This window comes from Diadema setosum, chromosome 7 (assembly GCF_964275005.1).
Source record: "Diadema setosum chromosome 7, eeDiaSeto1, whole genome shotgun sequence".
In the NCBI taxonomy this organism is placed as follows: Eukaryota; Metazoa; Echinodermata; class Echinoidea; order Diadematoida; family Diadematidae; genus Diadema; species Diadema setosum.
In genome coordinates, this window is record NC_092691.1 from 18,732,184 (window position 1) to 18,752,261 (window position 20,078).

General features: G+C 39.1%; 1 protein-coding gene across 1 annotated transcript in view; it reads right to left on the minus strand.

Moving 5' to 3' along the window:
- Positions 1 to 5,362: 5,362 nt before the first annotated feature.
- LOC140230951 (uncharacterized) overlaps positions 5,363 to 20,078 on the minus strand; it is a 42,839-nt gene continuing 28,123 nt past the window's right edge. Inside the window, exons 22-30 of the mRNA XM_072311092.1 lie at positions 18,820 to 18,924; positions 17,494 to 17,587; positions 16,901 to 16,955; positions 16,041 to 16,112; positions 14,950 to 15,016; positions 14,390 to 14,535; positions 13,750 to 13,842; positions 12,977 to 13,139; positions 5,363 to 8,043 (exon numbers count right to left, since the gene is read on the minus strand). Coding sequence (XP_072167193.1) covers positions 8,002 to 8,043; positions 12,977 to 13,139; positions 13,750 to 13,842; positions 14,390 to 14,535; positions 14,950 to 15,016; positions 16,041 to 16,112; positions 16,901 to 16,955; positions 17,494 to 17,587; positions 18,820 to 18,924 — 837 coding nt within the window. The 3' untranslated portion in view covers positions 5,363 to 8,001. The remainder of the gene's footprint in view (positions 8,044 to 12,976; positions 13,140 to 13,749; positions 13,843 to 14,389; positions 14,536 to 14,949; positions 15,017 to 16,040; positions 16,113 to 16,900; positions 16,956 to 17,493; positions 17,588 to 18,819; positions 18,925 to 20,078) is intronic.

Consider the following 20,078-nt stretch of genomic DNA (forward strand, 5'->3'; position numbering starts at 1 on the left):
TGGGTGGTTGTACAGCCTGACCATGAGATAGTGGTAGACTTGGTAACATTGCATTACATGTTACACAAAATAACAAATAACCCCCCCCCCCCCCCAACAATTATAATATCATTTTTGTTGCTGTTGTTGATGATGGTAAATTGTTCCTGCTCTACCTTACCATGAAGTACTTGAGGCAGATGTCTGGAGGTTTTCACCCCAGGGAAACTGTAATCCATGGACCAGCTAAATGGGCCCCGTAATGGAAGAGTTAACCCTAACTAGGAGGGGGGGTCCTCGGAGACTCCCTCTTAACATTCTGTGAAATGTGTCACCATCGCAAAAAGTTATCACAGCGATGTTTCTTGACTTCTTTCTTTCGAGTCTTCCGCATCTTTTGATACCAAATTTGTGACGCCCGGGCATGCAGTTCCGAAATTATGCATACATGTAAATATGTACATCCATGTCGGACCCAAAATTCTCAAAAACATGAATTCTTATACAATTTCCGGAGGACCCCCGCTCTATTATTTTTCTAAATTGCCCGGCCTAGTTAGGGTTAAGGCAAAACATACCTGCAGTATCATCATATTGTCTATATCTTTCCATCCGCAGAGTTTGAGGTCTGTTAATTTCCCACAGATCTAACACCTCATGCATGCAGTTACCTTGTGCAAATGGGTTAACAAAACAAAGTGTACCAATACCCTGGAAATCAAATTTGTGTACAGCCAGAATATACAGAAAACAGCCATAATTCACCTGTGATAGCTCCTGAAAGCACACATATTTTGATAAATCAGATCATATCTCTACAACAATTTGGAACTTGTGCTTTTTTTGTTCTGCTCCGTAGGTGCCAGTACTGATGTGTGCGCATTTCAGCTATACGCATACGTTTTTTACGAATAATATCAAGATTCCATGTCGATCGCTTAGCTGATCGCGTGCACGCATTGCATATCACAATGGTTCAAGACATATTTGAAAAAAATATTGATACCGCAATCATTCTGACTGAAAGCATTCGGAGATTGACTTGTCTATTTTAAGTCATTTTTGTTTTTGTATCCTCTTTAAAATTTACTATATAAACTCTGATAAATAAAAATCGGAGTGACAAAAAACTACAATATTTTGCTCAGGGCATGTCTCAAGTATATTCAACAAATATAGCAAAACATAATACTCAGAGTATTGGTACACTTTATGTAATTTTTGACCTTACTCTCTCTCCCTCCTATCTCTACATGTCTTTCAGATTTGATCTCATTTTGAGAAATGCATCTCTTGACTGCATACATCAATCTGAATTATCCAGTGAAGTTCTTAAACAGACATGTCACTATTAAAATTACAACAGATATTCTTGTGTGTTTTTCTGTTTATATTTATGAATCGCTTTCCTGAAAGTATCATATGATTGGACCACCTGCTGCAACTCAGTATCCAGGTACTAAACATCTGCTTGTCAGGAAACAAAGGGCTGGAGACATTCTCCTACGGTGTTAAACAACCTACAGCAACTTCATTAACACTACTGTTACAAAAAAAAAAAAACAAACAAACAACCAAACAAAAATCATGAAAAATATAAAGGCACAATACCATGGCAACATAGTTAATTTTGATGCATGTTACAAAGGCAAAACATTAGCCTCAAGCATATCAAAGAAGTATAATACAAAAACAATCACAAAACAAAAATATAGTTAGACTACATATAAGTCAACAAACTGGCAAGAGAAACAAGTGACAAATAAATGCTGACTGCTCTCTTTTGCTCAGTTTGACAAGAAATAATGGAATGTTATCACATACAAAGACAAGGAGATGTTCCATTGATGGTCCTTTGTTCGAGAATATACATTTTTCTTTTATCCACAACAGTAATTTACAAGCACATCTTGCAGAACCTTCACCTGGGCTGAAAAAAAAAATAAGAAGTCTAAACCTATACTATGAAAGGCAATCCACAAATATCTGGATTATTTCCTTGCATCCTACAAAAATAGTATTATTTTGGCAGTGAAGTCCTATAAACTCATGCATAGTATCTCTTACTTCTTACCGATTTACATCCCACAGCCCTGGTGAGATGAAAGATGTAAATAACGAATGTAGGTTGTACATGTATGCTAAATGATAATGATTGTGATGCAGCCAGGAGGAAAGTGATATGATAGTTAGGAAAGATGGAGATTCAGAGCGTGAATTGTCAGTGGGAAGTACAAGTGGGAGGTGTAGTCTAGCACTTGAGATATGACGATACTTACTTTTACACTAACATCACTGTCCAGAAAACACTGTCAAACATTACTAATTCCTGCCTGTGTTACAACCATTAATATTAAATGGGTTAGTCAAATACCGGTTAGTGATTGGCTAAACACAGTCACGTGATGGAGGTACATTCGTTATGTTCGCCCATGGGCGAACATTCTTGTTATGTTCTCCCATGGGAAAACATTTTCACATAACAAATACCTGCGCGCACAGTGAATTTGGCTCTGCGCGAGCTAGCGCGATCGAGTGCATTGTGCGCGTGCTGGACCTTTACGCTAAGCGTACCATGATATCAATAAGGTACGGTGTACGGTTTGATGCGCCACTTTGCGATGGTATTTGACTAACCCATATAATATAACAGATGATGACTTTTGTTGTCGGGAACATACCAAACGTTCGACCCTCACGGTTTGATATGCCATTTCTGGGAGGCTATAAGTCCCTCGACTTCGTCTCGGGACTTATAACCTCCCTCAATAGCATTTCAAACCCTTCGGGTGGAACATTCGGTATGTTCCCTTCCCCGCCAGTCATCATCTATATAATGTATGACTTCAGCCCAGCTTTGTATCAATTTGCCCCTATTGTGAGAACAGTCTGACATTACTTGGCTATCCCCCCCCCCCACCTTTTCAGGATCAAGGGTGAATGGGGCAATGGGTAAACACAGCCAAGAGAAAATGTTTAATAAGTACGCCACCACCATATACACTGACAAAGAAAATATGATGTCATACTCCAGAGCATGGAACAATAATTTAACCAAGCTAAAACTGAAATGGTAAAAATCCTAGAAAATCTATACTCAAAAATTGAATGATATTGATTAGTATTTTTGAGCTAAGTTCCTGCAGTGAAATTGTGGGGAGAAATAAGAATAATATATGAAAGTGCAATATAATCACAAAGGGGAAAAGATACAAGATAGAAATGGCTAAACTAAGTTAGCACTTACACTGAAGTATCCTGAAATAAACAGTTAAAATCCAGAAGCGGCATAAGATTGATATTTTAATGTAACTAGGGATTGCACATCACAAGCTCATGCTATTTGTAGTCTCCCTTTCTCTTCTCATATTTATGTTATATTCCTATATTTGACTTTGCTACTAGTATGTATTATGCTTTTGTAACTGAAAATAAACCTTGACCATTACTGTAGATTTGTGTAATATGTATGGTACCATAACAAAGTGTTTAAAATTCCATAGAGATTGGTTACCATCAATGAATACTCCTTGCACATGTCTGACATTATAAATGATTACACCATGTTCATAACTGTTTGTCACAGCTAAGCAAATATGTCTCTACGAGTTCCTTCATGGAGATCTAAATAACGATTTTAGCACCTGCAGAGAAGAAACTTTGCTAGGTCAGAGAGAACAAAATGGATTGTGAAAAACTAGAAATGGCAACTGGTATGCCTCCACTGTATCACACACCATTTTGCGAATGTGTCTACAGTACATCTTGATAATGTGTGACAACAGTTTCACATGATTGGACAGACCTTTGACCCTTCGACCTTTGACCCCTTGGAACAAATCTTATGTGGAATCATTGTGCAATGCACGTATATTTCCAAGATATGGACAAAATAATGTAATTTCAGCAGTAAATAGTGTAGATTTTAGAATTTTAACCTGACCTTTGACCTCAAACTTTCTAAAAGAATATCTGTCATACAACACATGCATATGTGCTAAATTTGATGAAGATACTTCACCCCATTTCCAAGATATGGAGAAAATGCAAAATTTAAGCATTTTCATTTGACCTCTAACCTTACTTATCCTAGAGAATCTCAGTCTGGTAATAATGTATACACCAAGTTTCATGAAAATACCTCCAGGCATTGCAGAGATGTGGGAAAAATAGTGAAATTGACCTTGTTCTACCTTTGACCATGAGCGCATGCACCAAGTCCAAAGGTTCATTTGCTTTGTCTGCTCATACATACATATGCCAAGTTTTACTTAGATACCTCAAATGGTTCTTAAGTTACATCATCCACAAAAGGCAGACAGATGTACGGACAACCCAAAAACATAATGCCTCTGGCTTCATATTGTGGCAGAGGCACTGTCCCGCAAACTCCCTCACTTATTAAAACATTTGTGAGAACAGTAGATGTTACAAAATCAGTTTGTAGGTGCAACTCCAAACAATAACAATTAACAAAAGAACATATCCTTTGGTGCAACAGCTATAGCTATAAAAGAAACATGGACTACTTTTAACTGTATCATTGGACCGACAAGAAAATGTCATGCATTAGCTTCATCCACAAGACTGAAACAAGCCATTTACTGTAGATCACGTTTAAATAACTGTATCACAACCTATGCCTACTGTTTCTCACAACAAACCCATGGAGATACTTTGAAATGGGGTTGAGTAACAGACAGAGTCCAAATTTTACTTTTAACGGCATGCATAAGACAGCGAGTAAATATCAACACAAATGTAGAAATGTGTGCTTATATTTTTGAATGCAGAAGTAACTTTTCAAAAAGCACAATCACAAAGACAGCAGCAATATGATCTCTATAGTGTAACTCCACATCAGTTTGTGCACATGATTAAATTGTCACTGGTCTTGTGGCCATATTTCCATTTTTTTTAAATATTTCTCCACGGTTGAAAAAAGAAAAACAAAGGCATGCTTCTAACTACTTAACGATTATGGGAGAACAGTATCTCTTCCATATCAATTTACTACAGAACAACAAAACACCAACACAAAAATAAAAGTCACACAACAGCACCTGAGTTTCACAATAATGCATTAGAAGCTTGCAAAGACGGACAAGAAATTGATTGACGTCTAACCCTCACTGCAAGAACAACTTTCAATCTGCAGATGTACAATTTTCATCAAATTTCTGGCGTTGTAAACCTTGAAAATATAGAATCCCATGTAGCAAAATGTGTATCTATGAACATGGAGTTACTAGCTCCATGCTATGAGCATATCACCTGCACCAGCTGTTAACTTTAAATTACACAAAGCATGTAGGAAAGATGGCACCATATCAGCACACCGTGCCAACTTTCACAACATAAATATTCCTAAACAGCCATAGATCTCACCATGTGTGTAAAGATTTATGTGTTTGTTTAAAAACCAGAACAAACGAACTGAAAAGAATGACATAAGCCCTGACTTTCTTAAGACGTTGAAACATCTTTTACTACCCGACATGTCAAATATAACTAGAGACGCACTCTGAGAGTGCAGACCTCTGCCAAGCATGCAGCTCATTTCCACCACTGATCTTGTTCTTCCATAGAGATACATGTATCGGTGATTTCCACCCATACGTACTTATAGCATTGTGTGCTGAAAGTCGCCCGATTTCTCAATATAGAAGCCTTTGTTACGTCATAAACCCTCAGCTGCACGGCGCGCCTCGCCCTAGCAGAAACTAGAGCACGCACTTCAGTGCACGCATGCAAACCTCAATATGCGCAGTCTGAACTCCCCAAGTTCGTTGACCCTACCTGCCAAAATGCCAAAAATCCTTCATAAATTCCCCCAAAATTCTCGGATCACTAGCAAAATTTAATCATCTGCTACTTGTATCATTCTAAACCTTTCCTGCAAGTTTCATCCAAATCCGTGCACAACTTTTTGAGTTATTTTGCACACGTACAAACAAACAAACAAACAAACCAACGGTAACGAAAACATAACCTTCCCCCTTGGCGGAGGTAATTATGCTCCGTTGAGATCTCATTACACAGGACGGGACTTTTGTGGATCATTGATGGTATGAAGAACTGATTTCAGCTAAAGATATTCAATGTCTTCACAACCCTCACCACTTGGTTCACACATCCTTCCTGGATTAATGCTGTAAGTCTGCTTCACTTCCACAGGCCAGCTTAAGGATTAATGACATTATGGTGTATTAAAAAGAAAATAGCAAGAAAGTACCTAACTACATGTGGGTAGGTAACACAAAAACACACCCAAAGTAAGTTTCATAACAAGAGTTGAATCCCACAGGACTTCAGAAAGCAAATAGACATATTACCTCTGCCAAGGAGATTATGTTTTTGTCAGTGTTGGTTTGTCTGTCTGTTTGTTCATTTGTCTGTTTGCAAAATAACTTACAAAAGTTACGATGAATTTGGACTAAATTTTCAGGAAAAGTTGATGACATATGGAACAGATGATTAAATTTTAAAGGCATTATTTACCATTTGCAGATGAAACAAAAATCCAGCATTAGTTCTTCAAAATAGTTCAAAAATTTGAGTTAGGGATAGAAACAACCAATGTAAAAATTTGAACCAGTATAATTGATGTGAAGCATTGCTTAATATACAAAATGTGAACAATAATTTTCATAAAAATGTTTCCAGACTAAACTGTCTACAGTCATGGTTTAATGAGAAAAATAGTGATACATCCTTATATTTTAGGCTTCAGTGCAAAAATTTTATATGGCAGGGTGTTTTTTGATACAACTGACCTACACATACGCATCAAAAGTGATGTCTTGAACATTTTTTAAATCACTGCTCCCAAAGGTAAACAGGACCTTTAATAGTGATCTGCATCACCATCTGGCGCCAGGAATAATTTTTCGAATTTTTAGGATTCTTTATCATGGGAAACAAGGCTAACAAACAAGGGAATTCAGGCTTGAGGTGTACATATGAGCACTGAGCGCGCGCTCGAGGCACAGCAAGAAGTTTTTAAAGGTAGAGACACTAAAAAGGACTCTTTTATCATTGGGAAATAGAACCATTTTCAGTATATATGTATGTATCTCTGGGTGGAAATGAGCTGTGTGGCAGAGGTCTGCACTCTCTGAGTGTTTTGTGAGTTTATCAGTTGATTCTGATTTGGACTCCACTCATGCATTCACAGCAAAATTCATAGAGGGATAAGCTTCCACTAAAGCACATTTTTCAAACCTGAAAGAAAACCTCACGCTGCTTCTTGTTAATTCCTTATACAAACACTGGACGTTTTGATTCTTTGAGATTCTGCAATTATAAACACATTGCTGACTCTTCACAAGCTGCTGGTTTGTTCATGGAGGATGTGGCATCACCAGCCAACAAATGACAAATATTTCCACTATTCTTCTGAAGCTCAAGTTGTCCAACATCCATTTAAGTAGATTTCAGAGTGTGTATAGCCTTGTGTATAGTGGTCCTACAGCTAACAGTGCATCAAACAGGTAGAATCAACTAATAAACAAGACAAAGGCTCAGAAAGCCAGCAAATACATAACATAGGTATGGTTTAAGCTCTTGTATTGTCTTCAACATCGTTGACAATTGCACATACAGATTTTTTTCTTCCTTTTTTTCTTTCTGTGTCACCAAGAAGGCCAACAAAAAGTGGTGCTCGTCAACTAAAGTAATTCATGCAAAGGCTCAATGACAAGAAATATATAGAAAAACATCTAAATATCATACAAGTATAGACAGAAGCCATATTTTCATGAAGAAAAAAAGTGACTTCCTTTATGTAACTATGCCAGAAGTTGTGCTTTGTGCGGTATTAGAATTGAGCATGAAGTTTCCATATCTCTCTTCTTCATCTAAATACTGTCTTTTTCCCTATAACTGACACCCTTTTCTGACATATGAGAAATAATATATCCAACAATCCTCCTTCAACATATCATGTGTGTGTACTGGAGGTAACTCAGCTTGCCAGAAGACAGTGGTCAACCAATTGCCGGCTGCTGCTTTAGTGTGTCCTTAGTTCCTTCTTCCACCGCCGCCTCCACCTCCTTTACGACCCTACAGTTTGAGAGAGACATGAAATTACCGTATGATGTATTTCAGACATAAACTTTACCATGCAATGTATTTCAGACATAAAATTACCATACGATGTATTTCAGACATAAAATTATCATACAATGTAATTCTCATACATGAAATCACCATATGATGTATAACACACATAAAATTATCATATGATGGTATTTTAGATACAAAATTTCTATACTGCTGCTGGGGTTATAAAACCTCATATCTCTAAAATGTCAAACTGTTCAGGAGCGAGAGAAAAAGCACTATAACACATGGGGCCATCTTTCCTCCGACATGTCGGTTTCATGGCGGCTCTATTCTTGGGATAAGACAGTTAGGATTTGGACAGGACATTACTTAATTATCTTTATCATTTGCTCATTACAATGGTAAATTATTATTTCTTAATCCTGATATATACTATTTCAATCATCTCACTAATGGTAATTTTTGGTCTAATATTAATGCTACAAATATTTCTGGAAACGGAGTTGTGCATAAGGCCTTGATTATGACTCCCTTATTTTATACTTGTTATGTAAATGGAATAGCTCAGTGCCCTAATGAATAGGAGCCCTGCCTGGCAGTGCAGCATGACTGCTGTGCATAGTTCCGAATAATTATGCCCAGGCCTGAATGAACATTGGAATGCCAGTGCTATACCACAGTACCGCAGTTCAAGACAGCATGCTATATGCAGCACTTCACAACCAGCAGCCAGACTACAGAGACACACCTAAAGGTAACTCCAGTCCAGCATAGTATATAACAGTGGCGACGAGGAGAAACTGAACACCACCACCATGAATTTCGGCCGCATTGGGGAACATAATCCTGGAACTGAGGATTTTTCCACCTACATTGAAAGATTTGAGCAGTTTATGGTGGCAAATGATGTGCAAGAAGGGAAGAAAGTTGCAGTGTTTTTGAGTGTCATTGGTGCAAAAACTTATGCACTTTTGAAGAGCTTAGTGAGCCCAGATCTACCCTCCCAGAAGAAATATTCTGAATTAATTTCAGCTTTGACCACCCACTTGTCTCCTCAACCATTGGTTATTGCGGAAAGATTCAAATTTCATCAGCGGAATCAGCATTCACATGAATCAGTGTCAGAGTATGCTGCAGAGTTGAGGCGTTTGTCCGACACATGCAAGTTTGATGCATTTTTGAAGGAAGCCCTGAGAGATAAATTTGTTTGTGGTCTTCAAAGCACAGTCATTCAGAAGAGGTTGTTAAGCGAAGCGAATCTCACATTCGACAAAGCACTGGATCTTGCATTAGCCATGGAGCTTGCGGACAGAAATACGCGTGAAATGAAAGGAGAAGCTGTTGGAGAAAGTGAAGTCAAGAAAGTCAGCGGTGGCTACACTGGATTCCATTCGCGTGGACCACCAAAGAAGAGAGAGCAGCAGTCAAACTTCTCAGATTCAAGGGAGAGAAGAGAGTGTTATCGATGTGGAAAAGGTGTTCACAATCCAGCAATGTGTAGATACAAGTCGTACAAGTGCAACAATTGTGGAAAATTAGGTCATTTGGCTGCAAAGTGCAAAAGCAAATCAACTAAGTATGTTGCATCTGAATCATCCATAGATGACAATTGTGAAGTCAAGGAAATGCACACACTTGGATTGTTCACTGTCTCGCAGAAGTCCGGTGAAGATGTGCTCAAGGTTACAGTTGAGATTAACGATAGACCGCTGGAGATGGAAATCGACACAGGTGCATCAATGAGTGTCATCCCAGCTGATCTTTATCGCAAGAATCTGCAACACATCAATTTGGAAAAGTCTGCATACAAGTTCAGGACATACTCAGGAGATGCATTGCCTGTATTGGGGCAAGCACAAGTGAAAGTACGATACGCTGACCAGATCATATCTGATGTTGTTGTAGTGGCGGATACTACAGGCCAACCAGCAATTTTTGGAAGGAACTGGTTGAAAAGGATCAAAGTGGATTGGAAGTCGATGTTTACTGTTTCTCCGAAGTCACTGAAGGATGACTTACCGTTGATCCAGTCAAGACACAAGGCAGTGTTTGAGCCTGGACTTGGAACCATGACAAATCACAAGGCAAAAATCAAAGTGAAAAGTGAAGCACATCCTCGCTTCAACAAGGCAAGACCTGTGCCATATGCATTGAAAGAAAAAGTGGAAGCTCAACTCGATAAACTTGTCGAGCAAGGAATACTCATTCCAGTTTCACATAGTGAATGGGCAGCTCCAATCGTAGTTGTTCCCAAGACGGATAACTCAGTTCGCATTTGTGGTGATTACAAGACAACCATCAATCCTGTGTTGGATGTCGACCAGTACCCATTACCTAATCCACAGGATTTGTTCTCAACTCTAGCTGGTGGATGCTATTTTACCAAGCTAGACTTATCACAGGCTTATCAGCAGATGATTCTGGAGGAAGACTCTCGCAAGTATCTGACGATCACCACTCATCGTGGACTTTATCAGTATACGCGACTTCCATTCGGTGTTGCAAGTGCACCTGCTATCTTCCAAGCCGCTATGGAACAAGTCTTGCAAGGACTGGATGGAGTTGTTTGCTTTCTGGATGATATGCTCATTTCAGGAAAAACAGAGTCGGAACATTTGGAAAGATTGGACGCTGTACTCCAACGTCTGGAGCAGAATGGTCTTCGACTTAAGTTGGCCAAATGTGAGTTCATGAAGCCAAGTGTAGAGTACTTGGGCTACATCGTGGATGCTGAAGGACTACATCCCACACCAGAGAAGGTGCAAGCAGTGAAAGATGCTCCTAAGCCAAGGAATGTGCAGGAACTACGTTCGTACTTGGGCATGTTGCAGTACTATGCTAGATTCCTGCCAAACCTGTCTTCTATGATTCATCCACTAAATGCATTGCTATCAAGCAGTACCCTGTGGAAATGGACAGTTGACTGTGACAAGGCATTTGAAGCTTCAAAGGACCAGCTGGCATCTGCTCAAGTGCTTGCTCATTATGATGCAAATCTCCCTCTGTGTCTTGCATGTGATGCTTCATCATACGGGGTAGGAGCTGTCTTGTCCCACATCATGCCAGATGGAGAGGAACGTCCGATTGCTTTTGCATCTCACACATTGACCAGCAGTGAGCGGAACTATGCACAGCTAGAGAAGGAAGCACTCTCACTGATATTTGGAGTAAAGAAGTTTCATCCATATATTTATGGACGACAATTCACCCTTGTGACAGATCACAAACCGTTAGTAACGATACTTGGACCCAAGACGGGAGTTCCAACTATAGCGGCAGCTCGAATGCAGCGCTGGGCGCTGATCTTATCAGCCTACAGCTATGACATCAAATACAAAGGCAGCGCACATCACAAGAATGCTGATGGCCTGTCTAGACTTCCTATCAATGTGGATCATGCTGATAGCATAGAAGAGAACATTTTTCATTACACACATGTAAATGAACTGCCTTTGACATCTAAGGAAATTGCTGTTGCCACAGCCAAGGACCCAGTGCTACGACGGGTGTTAGAATACACCAAGAGAGGATGGCCCAGCACAATCTACGATGAACGTCTTAGACCCTACTTCTATCGTCGACATGAAATGTCAGTGGAACAGAATGTTTTGATTTGGGGATTAAGAGTCATCATTCCTGCAAGTCTGCAAACTCAGATGTTGACAGAGCTACATGATGGGCATATCACGCTGTGTTCAAACCTTGAAACAATACCTTAAGGCGTACAAGCAGAGTGGACTGTCAATCCAGCATCAGATTGCCAATTTTCTTTTTGTTTATCACAACACACCACATTCACTGACTGAACATACTCCAGCTGAGTTACTACTGAAGAGACAACCACGTACACGCATGAGCCTCATCAAACCTTCCTTAGCAGAAACCGTGGAGAGAAAACAAGAAGCAATCAAGGAAACTCATGACAAAGGAAAAACCAGTGTTCGGCACTTTGCACCTGGTGATCATGTTATGGTTCGTTCATTCAGAGGGAAGGACAAATGGGACCATGGAGTAATTTTGCAGGCTTTGGGACCAGTTGGATATGTTGTTCAAGTTGGTGATAAACAACGTCATGTACATATTGATCACTTGATTAGGGGAGCATCGAACATGCAATCTACAGTGACAGATGATGAGGAGGATATCCCCTTTTCACACAATGTGCAAGGGAAAGACAATACACCATGTAATCAACCTGAGGAACCACCTGCACCTCAGACTGAACCTGAATCGGCACCAAGCCCTCGCAGATTCCCAGTCCGGAATCGACGGCCTCCGGACAGATTGGATTATAAATAATCGTAAAAGAAAAGGAGAGCATGCATTGTTTTGTTATGTGTTCCCAGGAGGATCTTTGAATTATGCATGCAAATCAATTACTTTTTAGTTTTAAAACTTCAAGAAAATGACACTGCAAACTAGAGTGCTGAACAGAACAGTAGTAACAAAATTACTGGAGGACAAAATTGCTGAAACAAGTTCAGTTCTGTTATGAAATGAGGATCATCAACGTTTTGGGAATGATTGATTATTTTGGATGATCAACAAACAATCTGATGAAGGAGGAGTGTTATGTAAATGGAATAGCTCAGTGCCCTAATGAATAGGAGCCCTGCCTGGCAGTGCAGCATGACTGCTGTGCATAGTTCCGAATAATTATGCCCAGGCCTGAATGAACATTGGAATGCCAGTGCTATACCACAGTACCGCAGTTCAAGACAGCATGCTATATGCAGCACTTCACAACCAGCAGCCAGACTACAGAGACACACCTAAAGGTAACTCCAGTCCAGCATAGTATATAACAATTCTTACTCAAGATGACTTCATAATGAGGAAAGTGGACCAATTTGTCCATTTTTTTTTTAATCTAGCCTCCTAAATAACTGGAAACCAAGCAGGATAGATTGCTTAAGGTCTTTCTACCCACCTTCCTGCCCCCATCTCCGCCCCACCAAGATGGCTGCTTGCCCCGGTCCCTTCCCCTCGTCATCCTGGGGCAGTTGGATTTCCTATGGCCCATCTCCCCACAGTGATAGCAGCACTTGGTATCCTCCCGCACGTTGCCTCCCATGTAGCGGTTATCTCGCTCACTAGTTTGAGAACAGAAAACACAACAAAATGGGGGAATATCAATCTCTCAACAGTCATGCTTCACATAGTAGAATAATGGTATCACGATGTATTTCATCAAAATACTTTATTCGATGCTTGCCTCAACCACAACTCACATAATAGGTGAAGTGTTGTTGGTCCACAAAAGGACATAACAATGTATGTCATGGTTTCTTATGCTATGGTTAAACAATGCTTGTCAGGACTTCCAAATAATGCAACATTATGAAGTTCACTGTGTAAGAACACAACTCTAATCATACTTCTATCAACAACAAAAAATGGCAAAACTAACATGGTGACATCATGACAGATGCTAAAGATAGATGTCCAGTATCATAACATTAGTCTACAACTGGCATCAAATAATTTTCAGCAGTCAATACACATAGCCTTCTTACCAGGCTTTAGGCTAAGAATGCCCATAACTTAATCAGTTCGATTGCTAAGAAAGCAGTTTGGCCTAATGAATTCACAAGGCTTAAAACTTTCTGTCAAATACTGCAAAGGCACTGTCTTCAAAAGAAAATAAAAACCAAATGCAGTATAGCCTAGCTTCTGCTTTGCTTTCATGTTTTTTTTCCTTACTTCACTGGATCATCCATAAGTCCTGGTGGACCACTTCTGGGTTCATTCTGACACACATCTGTTAGGGTAGGGGATGGCACAAAGCTCTGTCCTCTGTATACACACAAACAGTGAAACAGTAGGAATGTGTAAAGAAAGAAAAATTGAGAACTCTTACTGCATATTTTCTCTCCGAATTCAAACTTCATTCAGATCTGAGATAATCACATGTTTCATATAGTATAAATAAGTCACATCTTTCAAATGTCTGGCAGCAGCAAACAAAAGGTTCTTGTATAACCACAAATTGCTATAAAACACACAAGGACAACTGACAGAAAGAAGTGGTGTAAGTCTGTATTTTTCATTTCAATGTGGCATGATTTCTTTAAGTAACCTTTTGATCTTCTTTAGGTTGCTTCCACTTTAACTTTTATTCATGCATATACATAAGACAATTACGTTAAACAAGAATCATCTTGAAACATCTCATGACATGTGAAGAAAGGACTATGGACAAGCAGTCCACTGATTAAGGCACACCACATGACATCTAAACAGTGTGGAAGGTATTAACCAAATGCATACTGCAGCCTGTTGGGTCCTGTGTAATGCCTATACAAAATTTGAGAATCTTGCAGGGAATCGGTTAAGCCCTGACCTGATTGCCATGACAGTGACGTGGCGGGCAGCATCCTGGTCTTGACTGTCCGACGACAGCAGGTAGCTCTCTGCCAGCTCATGGATGAATGCACGCTGCTCTCGGGACATTGGAGGGAAGGAGAACGTCTGGCTGCTCTGTTTGGACTTGGATGAAAGCATCAATTTTTCATATTTATAATAATAATTCATTTATACAGTGCATAATATCCTCAAAGACTAATGGCGTTCTAAAATATGAAAGCTTATTTGATGCTATTCAGGCTACTGTATTTGGTTCAGTGGTTGAGGCAACAGATTTCGACTTGCCACACCTGCTGGTTGACCAACAGGTAAACTTTGGAATACCAGATAATTGAACACAAGTCAAATAATTCTTCATCATCATTGTCATGAATCTGCAGTCACAGGATATTTCATTTTCATAGCACATCATACAATGTAGTCAAAATTTCTGTACGTCTCTCCTTTTCTGTAATGCTGCCACACATTTTCTCCTACAAGGCTGTTTCTGTCATTACACTGCTACAGCAACATGTTTATGGATACAACTTTGATTACCTCATTCACATCATTAATCAGAGCTGCAAAGTCTCTCTCCACATCAGCAACAAAGGGTGGTGATTTCCTGAAAGATGCAAGAAACCAGAGAAGTTATCTCAAATTTTGACAACTACAAGGCCCTGTTTCATTCACATGGGAACCAAGTAATATCAAGCCAAACAATGAACCTAAAGCTGGGACAGACTCCGATCAGATCTAGTTGGGAATGATACATGGACATTGTTGATGTATTCTAGAACATGGCAAGGAGAGGTGTATGATATTGTTCCCAAATGGCTTAGTGAAACAGTTCCTACCTTCTAAGGACTAATTGGCCTAAAAATTGTCGCTAATGTCAGTTGAATTGAACTTATGATTTTCGCTCTTACTGAAACAGCCCCAACAGAACATAGAATCTCATGCATGAAAGTTTTGTCAGATATCAAACAGTGAAGTGCTGCAATCTGCTACAAATTATATGCAACTACACAAACAGATCAATGTTACATACAGTTCGACCTCAATTATCCGGCCATGTCGGGACCGGTGCTCATCCGGATAAGCGAATTGGCCGGATATGGGAGACACAATACAATGGATATAGCTGCCGTCTAAGCTGCCGTCCCAGTGCACTGGCAGCTAGGCAGGTAGCGTACCCCACAAAGGTGGTGTAATCTATGCTAGCCTGCGCAAAATTGTAGTCCTTTCTTCACAAAAAATAAAGTATATCTTTATGTGAAAATCATACATGTTTTACCTCAGTAGATATTGAGAAACCTATCATGCACATCTTATGAAATTAGTGAAATAGATCCATGAAAGTCACTGTTTTTTTCTCAATTTTTGGATCAAAAAAAAAGTCCTTCACTGCGTGAACGCGTCCGGATAATAGAGATTTCCGGATAAAAGGAGGCCGGATAATCGAGGTCGAACTGTACAACAAAAATATGACTGAAGTGCAAAAAGCTTATCAATAAGATCATGACGCTAGTAGTGTGAATATCCCCTAACAATCTTTCTATGGTCAGATGACTAGTACATTGATCACACATGATTGTCATGGATACCAAAATAAAACCAAACTTAAAAATCTACACTTTAATTAATACCTGTAGACTTCCTTCAAAAATGATGAAAAGCCTGCTTTAGGAGCTGGTTTGGGTTGGCTATTGCTCAGATTTCTGCAACAAAACAAGAATTAGAGAACAAAATCAAATATGAATACAAGCAAATAAAATACCAAATAAAATGGTCCCAGTTTCCTTACTTTTGTCCATATTACCACATTACTCACATCAGGTAAAATCCAAGATTTCATCTTAATGGTTCTCCACATATGGGTGGATGATATTTTCAAATGGTTTGTGATTCGTGCAAGTCAGCATCGTACTCTGCACACTGACTCCATATGGAGCCAGGTGCATGGGTATACAATGTCTACAATGATGTGATAAATTATGTAAGACTTAAGTTTGTCTGATGTCAGGGATGATTCAGACTCCTTGGCATCAAGGAGGACCCATTCTACCTAATGATAACATCTTGATACATCTACAGGTAATTACCAATATCCCTTTGGAGTTTTCATCCCTTGGAAACTAAGTGATGACATCATAGTACTTTGATGTAGTGTGCTGCATTAGCCATAAACAGAAAATTGAAATGTACCACTTGACATCTCAAACATATATATTCTCAGAAATAAAGAGAAAGACACTACAGCGTGTCTTTCTATTCAATGACAACAAAATGGTCTGTCACATAGTCTACGTGAATTTCATTTGATTAAATTGCACTTGAGGTCCATACCATTCACCTGTAACTCCACAGCATGATACATTGCCCTGTATCATCCGATTCAAAGGTCATCTTCACATTCAAACGAAAAGGATATAAGATACCTCTGTGTTTTCAAACAGTAATATGGTATTGATACAAACTTTGATAGAAACATTTCCGCTTCACTTACCCCTGAGGTGGCACAGCACTTTCTTGCTTGGCTTTCTCAGCCTTTACTGCTTCTTCTGTTGAAACAAAATAATATTTGGCACCATTGGAACAGTGGCTGAACAAGATAAGTCAGGCACCATCAGCCATTCCACTCGTACTTATGATTATATCTTGTGTATGAGTCACATTCAATAACACAGCAAACTCTTTCTTATACTTATTATATCCTTGAAATTATGATGAAAGGAAATCCAACAGACAGTCAGAAGTTTTGACTACTGTATACGACATACATTTAGCAAGTCTAATATTTCACGAATCTGTACTTCCCAACAATTTCATGAGTTAAATTCGCAATTGTGGAGTACAGGACTGGACGGAGAAATGCATGCGTACATGTCATAATTATGACGGGATCAGATTTGATATTTCCACATGTTTTTAAATGGGCAAATAGTACCCCACTCTCGAAATCCATGAAAGTAAAAACAATGTGAAATATTTTAGGCATATACAGTATTTCATCTCAAGTGTAAGTGTTGCTAGTTACCAGTTTTTTATATAGACTTTGGATTTTTGTTTACTACTTCATGGAGAATTTGAAGGACATACCATTTTTTGCCAGTTCTGCAAAGACGTCAACCACTTCACCACTCTCACCCGTCACATAGAGAGTGACAGATACCAAAACATCTGATGCTGCATCCTATTAATAAGAAAAAAAAAAAAAAATCAGTGGGAGGTAATTCATGACTAATAAATATGAAAGAAAAAAAAAAATCAGATGTCAACATGTCTTTTTCTGTTCTCATTTATTTTGACCCTTGCACTTTGACCTGTCACATTCACATCCCGAACATGTTCACTGACATACAAAACAGCATAAAAAAAAAACACACACACACACACAAACAAACAAACAAACTTGTCCATGAATCTATCTGTCATCATCATGTCCTGGGTAATTTGATTTCATTTTCTTGCAGTTGTTCATGGTCTGTAGACAGTACTGATATTTAGACAGTATCAACAGTTGACAATTATCGCTTAATTCTTTACATAAAAAAAAATAAAAAGGAGACAAGAGGCAAAAATTTGTCCTGAGAACTTGACCTTCATGACCTGTGTATGTAAACAGCATACAGTAGTTGTTAAAATATCAGACTTGCTTCTTGCTGTCCCTAACACAACAATTCAAAATTCCATAGCAGACTTTCCTGTTTCATTTATAGTTTGACATACCCTTCAAGGGCCCCATTTCATAAAAGATGTTAGGATGTCAACTCTTGCTGGAATGGCAACGTTCCATAGCATCAGCCAATCAGGAAGCTGGATTCTTGTTGTTACCATGACAATTGCCATTCCAGCAAGAGTTGTTATCGTATCAACCTTTTATGAAATGGGGCCCAGGTCTTTCAGGTGATAACAGTGGCAATCATTTCAAGTTTTCAACTTGTTATACACTTTAATGAAGTAACAAATAAGTAATAATCTTCCTTTTGTCATGCAATTTTAGAATATGCAACATAATGTGAAAACAATTCCCAAAGTTGCAACACTAATCAAACCATATAAATTCTGGAACACTCCAGAGCTGAAGAATCGAACCCATAAACACATGGAAACAGATAATCAAATATATTAAAAGAGGAAGAAAAAAGAATGGGAAAAGAGGTGTCAAGCACCTGGAACATCAAGATACTATCATACATGTGATTACAATTACAATGAAACAAAAGCCATTAAAATCCAGTCATTTGTTAGGTATGTTTGTCACATTGTAGGGTTTGTTATTTATTTCTTTGAGGTTGGGGTGGGGAGCAAAGCTCATTTGTCCTGAGACACATGACACACATAAGAAAGTCACTGTACCTTTCAGTACGCATTGTACACAGGGTTTTCTAATCATATAATACAATGTATAGCACTGATCCTTACCACTTTTGCTGTAGCATTCTTTCCTACAGTCAGGTAGTGGAAGAGTTGCCGAGAGCTCTCTGAGAAACTTGTCACGTTTTCCTTCGCCAGGGTGCATTCCAACGCCTGTACAAAGACAACGCAAACAATTCAGCATCAAAATACCAGTCCACAATACTTGTTCACTCCCATGACCTTAACGACCCCATATCGTGTGGATTTATGAAGTTGGAAGGTGGATCCAGTTAAAGTATATTCCAGAATCATCGTAATGAATTGTGCGCAGCTTTATCACTGATCTCTGTGTGAGTACACACACAACCAAAGAATCTTAACTGGAGTGAACAGTTCTGCCCTACTTTGGCAAAAGGAAACAAGTGACATGTACCATCTGAATTTGAGTTATTGAATGCAGATGTTTTCATAATTCACATAATGAGCTCTTCTTCCAGGCCAAATTTCATGCAAAAACACTCATCCTACTAAGAGATAATTTTAGATAAGACATCATGATAGTCCATTGACGTCGGTGTAAATGACAGACACATTTTGCTCTTTTACGAGAAATGTCACTTTTGTCACTTGCTTCCTTTTGCCAAAGTAGGGCAGAGTTACTGATGAGCGTGCGCTTCGAGGCACATATTCACTAACACGTGGCTGACCGGTGCTATCCATGGTTTTGGATGTAACCCCGGTGGGCAGCGAATGAAGATCAATTGAATCAGACCATTCATGTTTCCCCACGCTATCGGGTCTTTAACCCATTGAGGACGAGTTCCGACTATATTCAGGCAAGTGTCTCTGCCAAATATGTGTTATAGGAAATCTGTCCATCCTCAATGGGTTAACATCAGTCAGGATCCAGCTCTTCTTGCATGTGATTTTTTTTTTCCCTCTGCCTACAAGAGCCTGGTAGGCCATGTGGACAAGTCTATGTCAATTTCAGAACTTTGTATGTAATGGGTAAGGTTCAACAAACAATGGCAGCGTACAAAGATCGCTGTGGTTTGATCCACATCCCCAATAAAATGTGGTTATCTATTGGAAACGACATCTGCACATTCATCTAAACTCCTTTGGAACCTACAGCCTGAAAGTTTCCCTATGTCAGCACACAAGAAGTAGACATGTTCATATGATCTCACCATGTCGGCCACAAATTCAAACTCTTCACACTAATAGAAACAGCTTGACATTGTGTTTGAAGACTTGTACAGATATCACAGCTTCAGCTGTTTTGTTTCTTTTATTACCAAAATCAAGAAAGCATGATAAAGCAT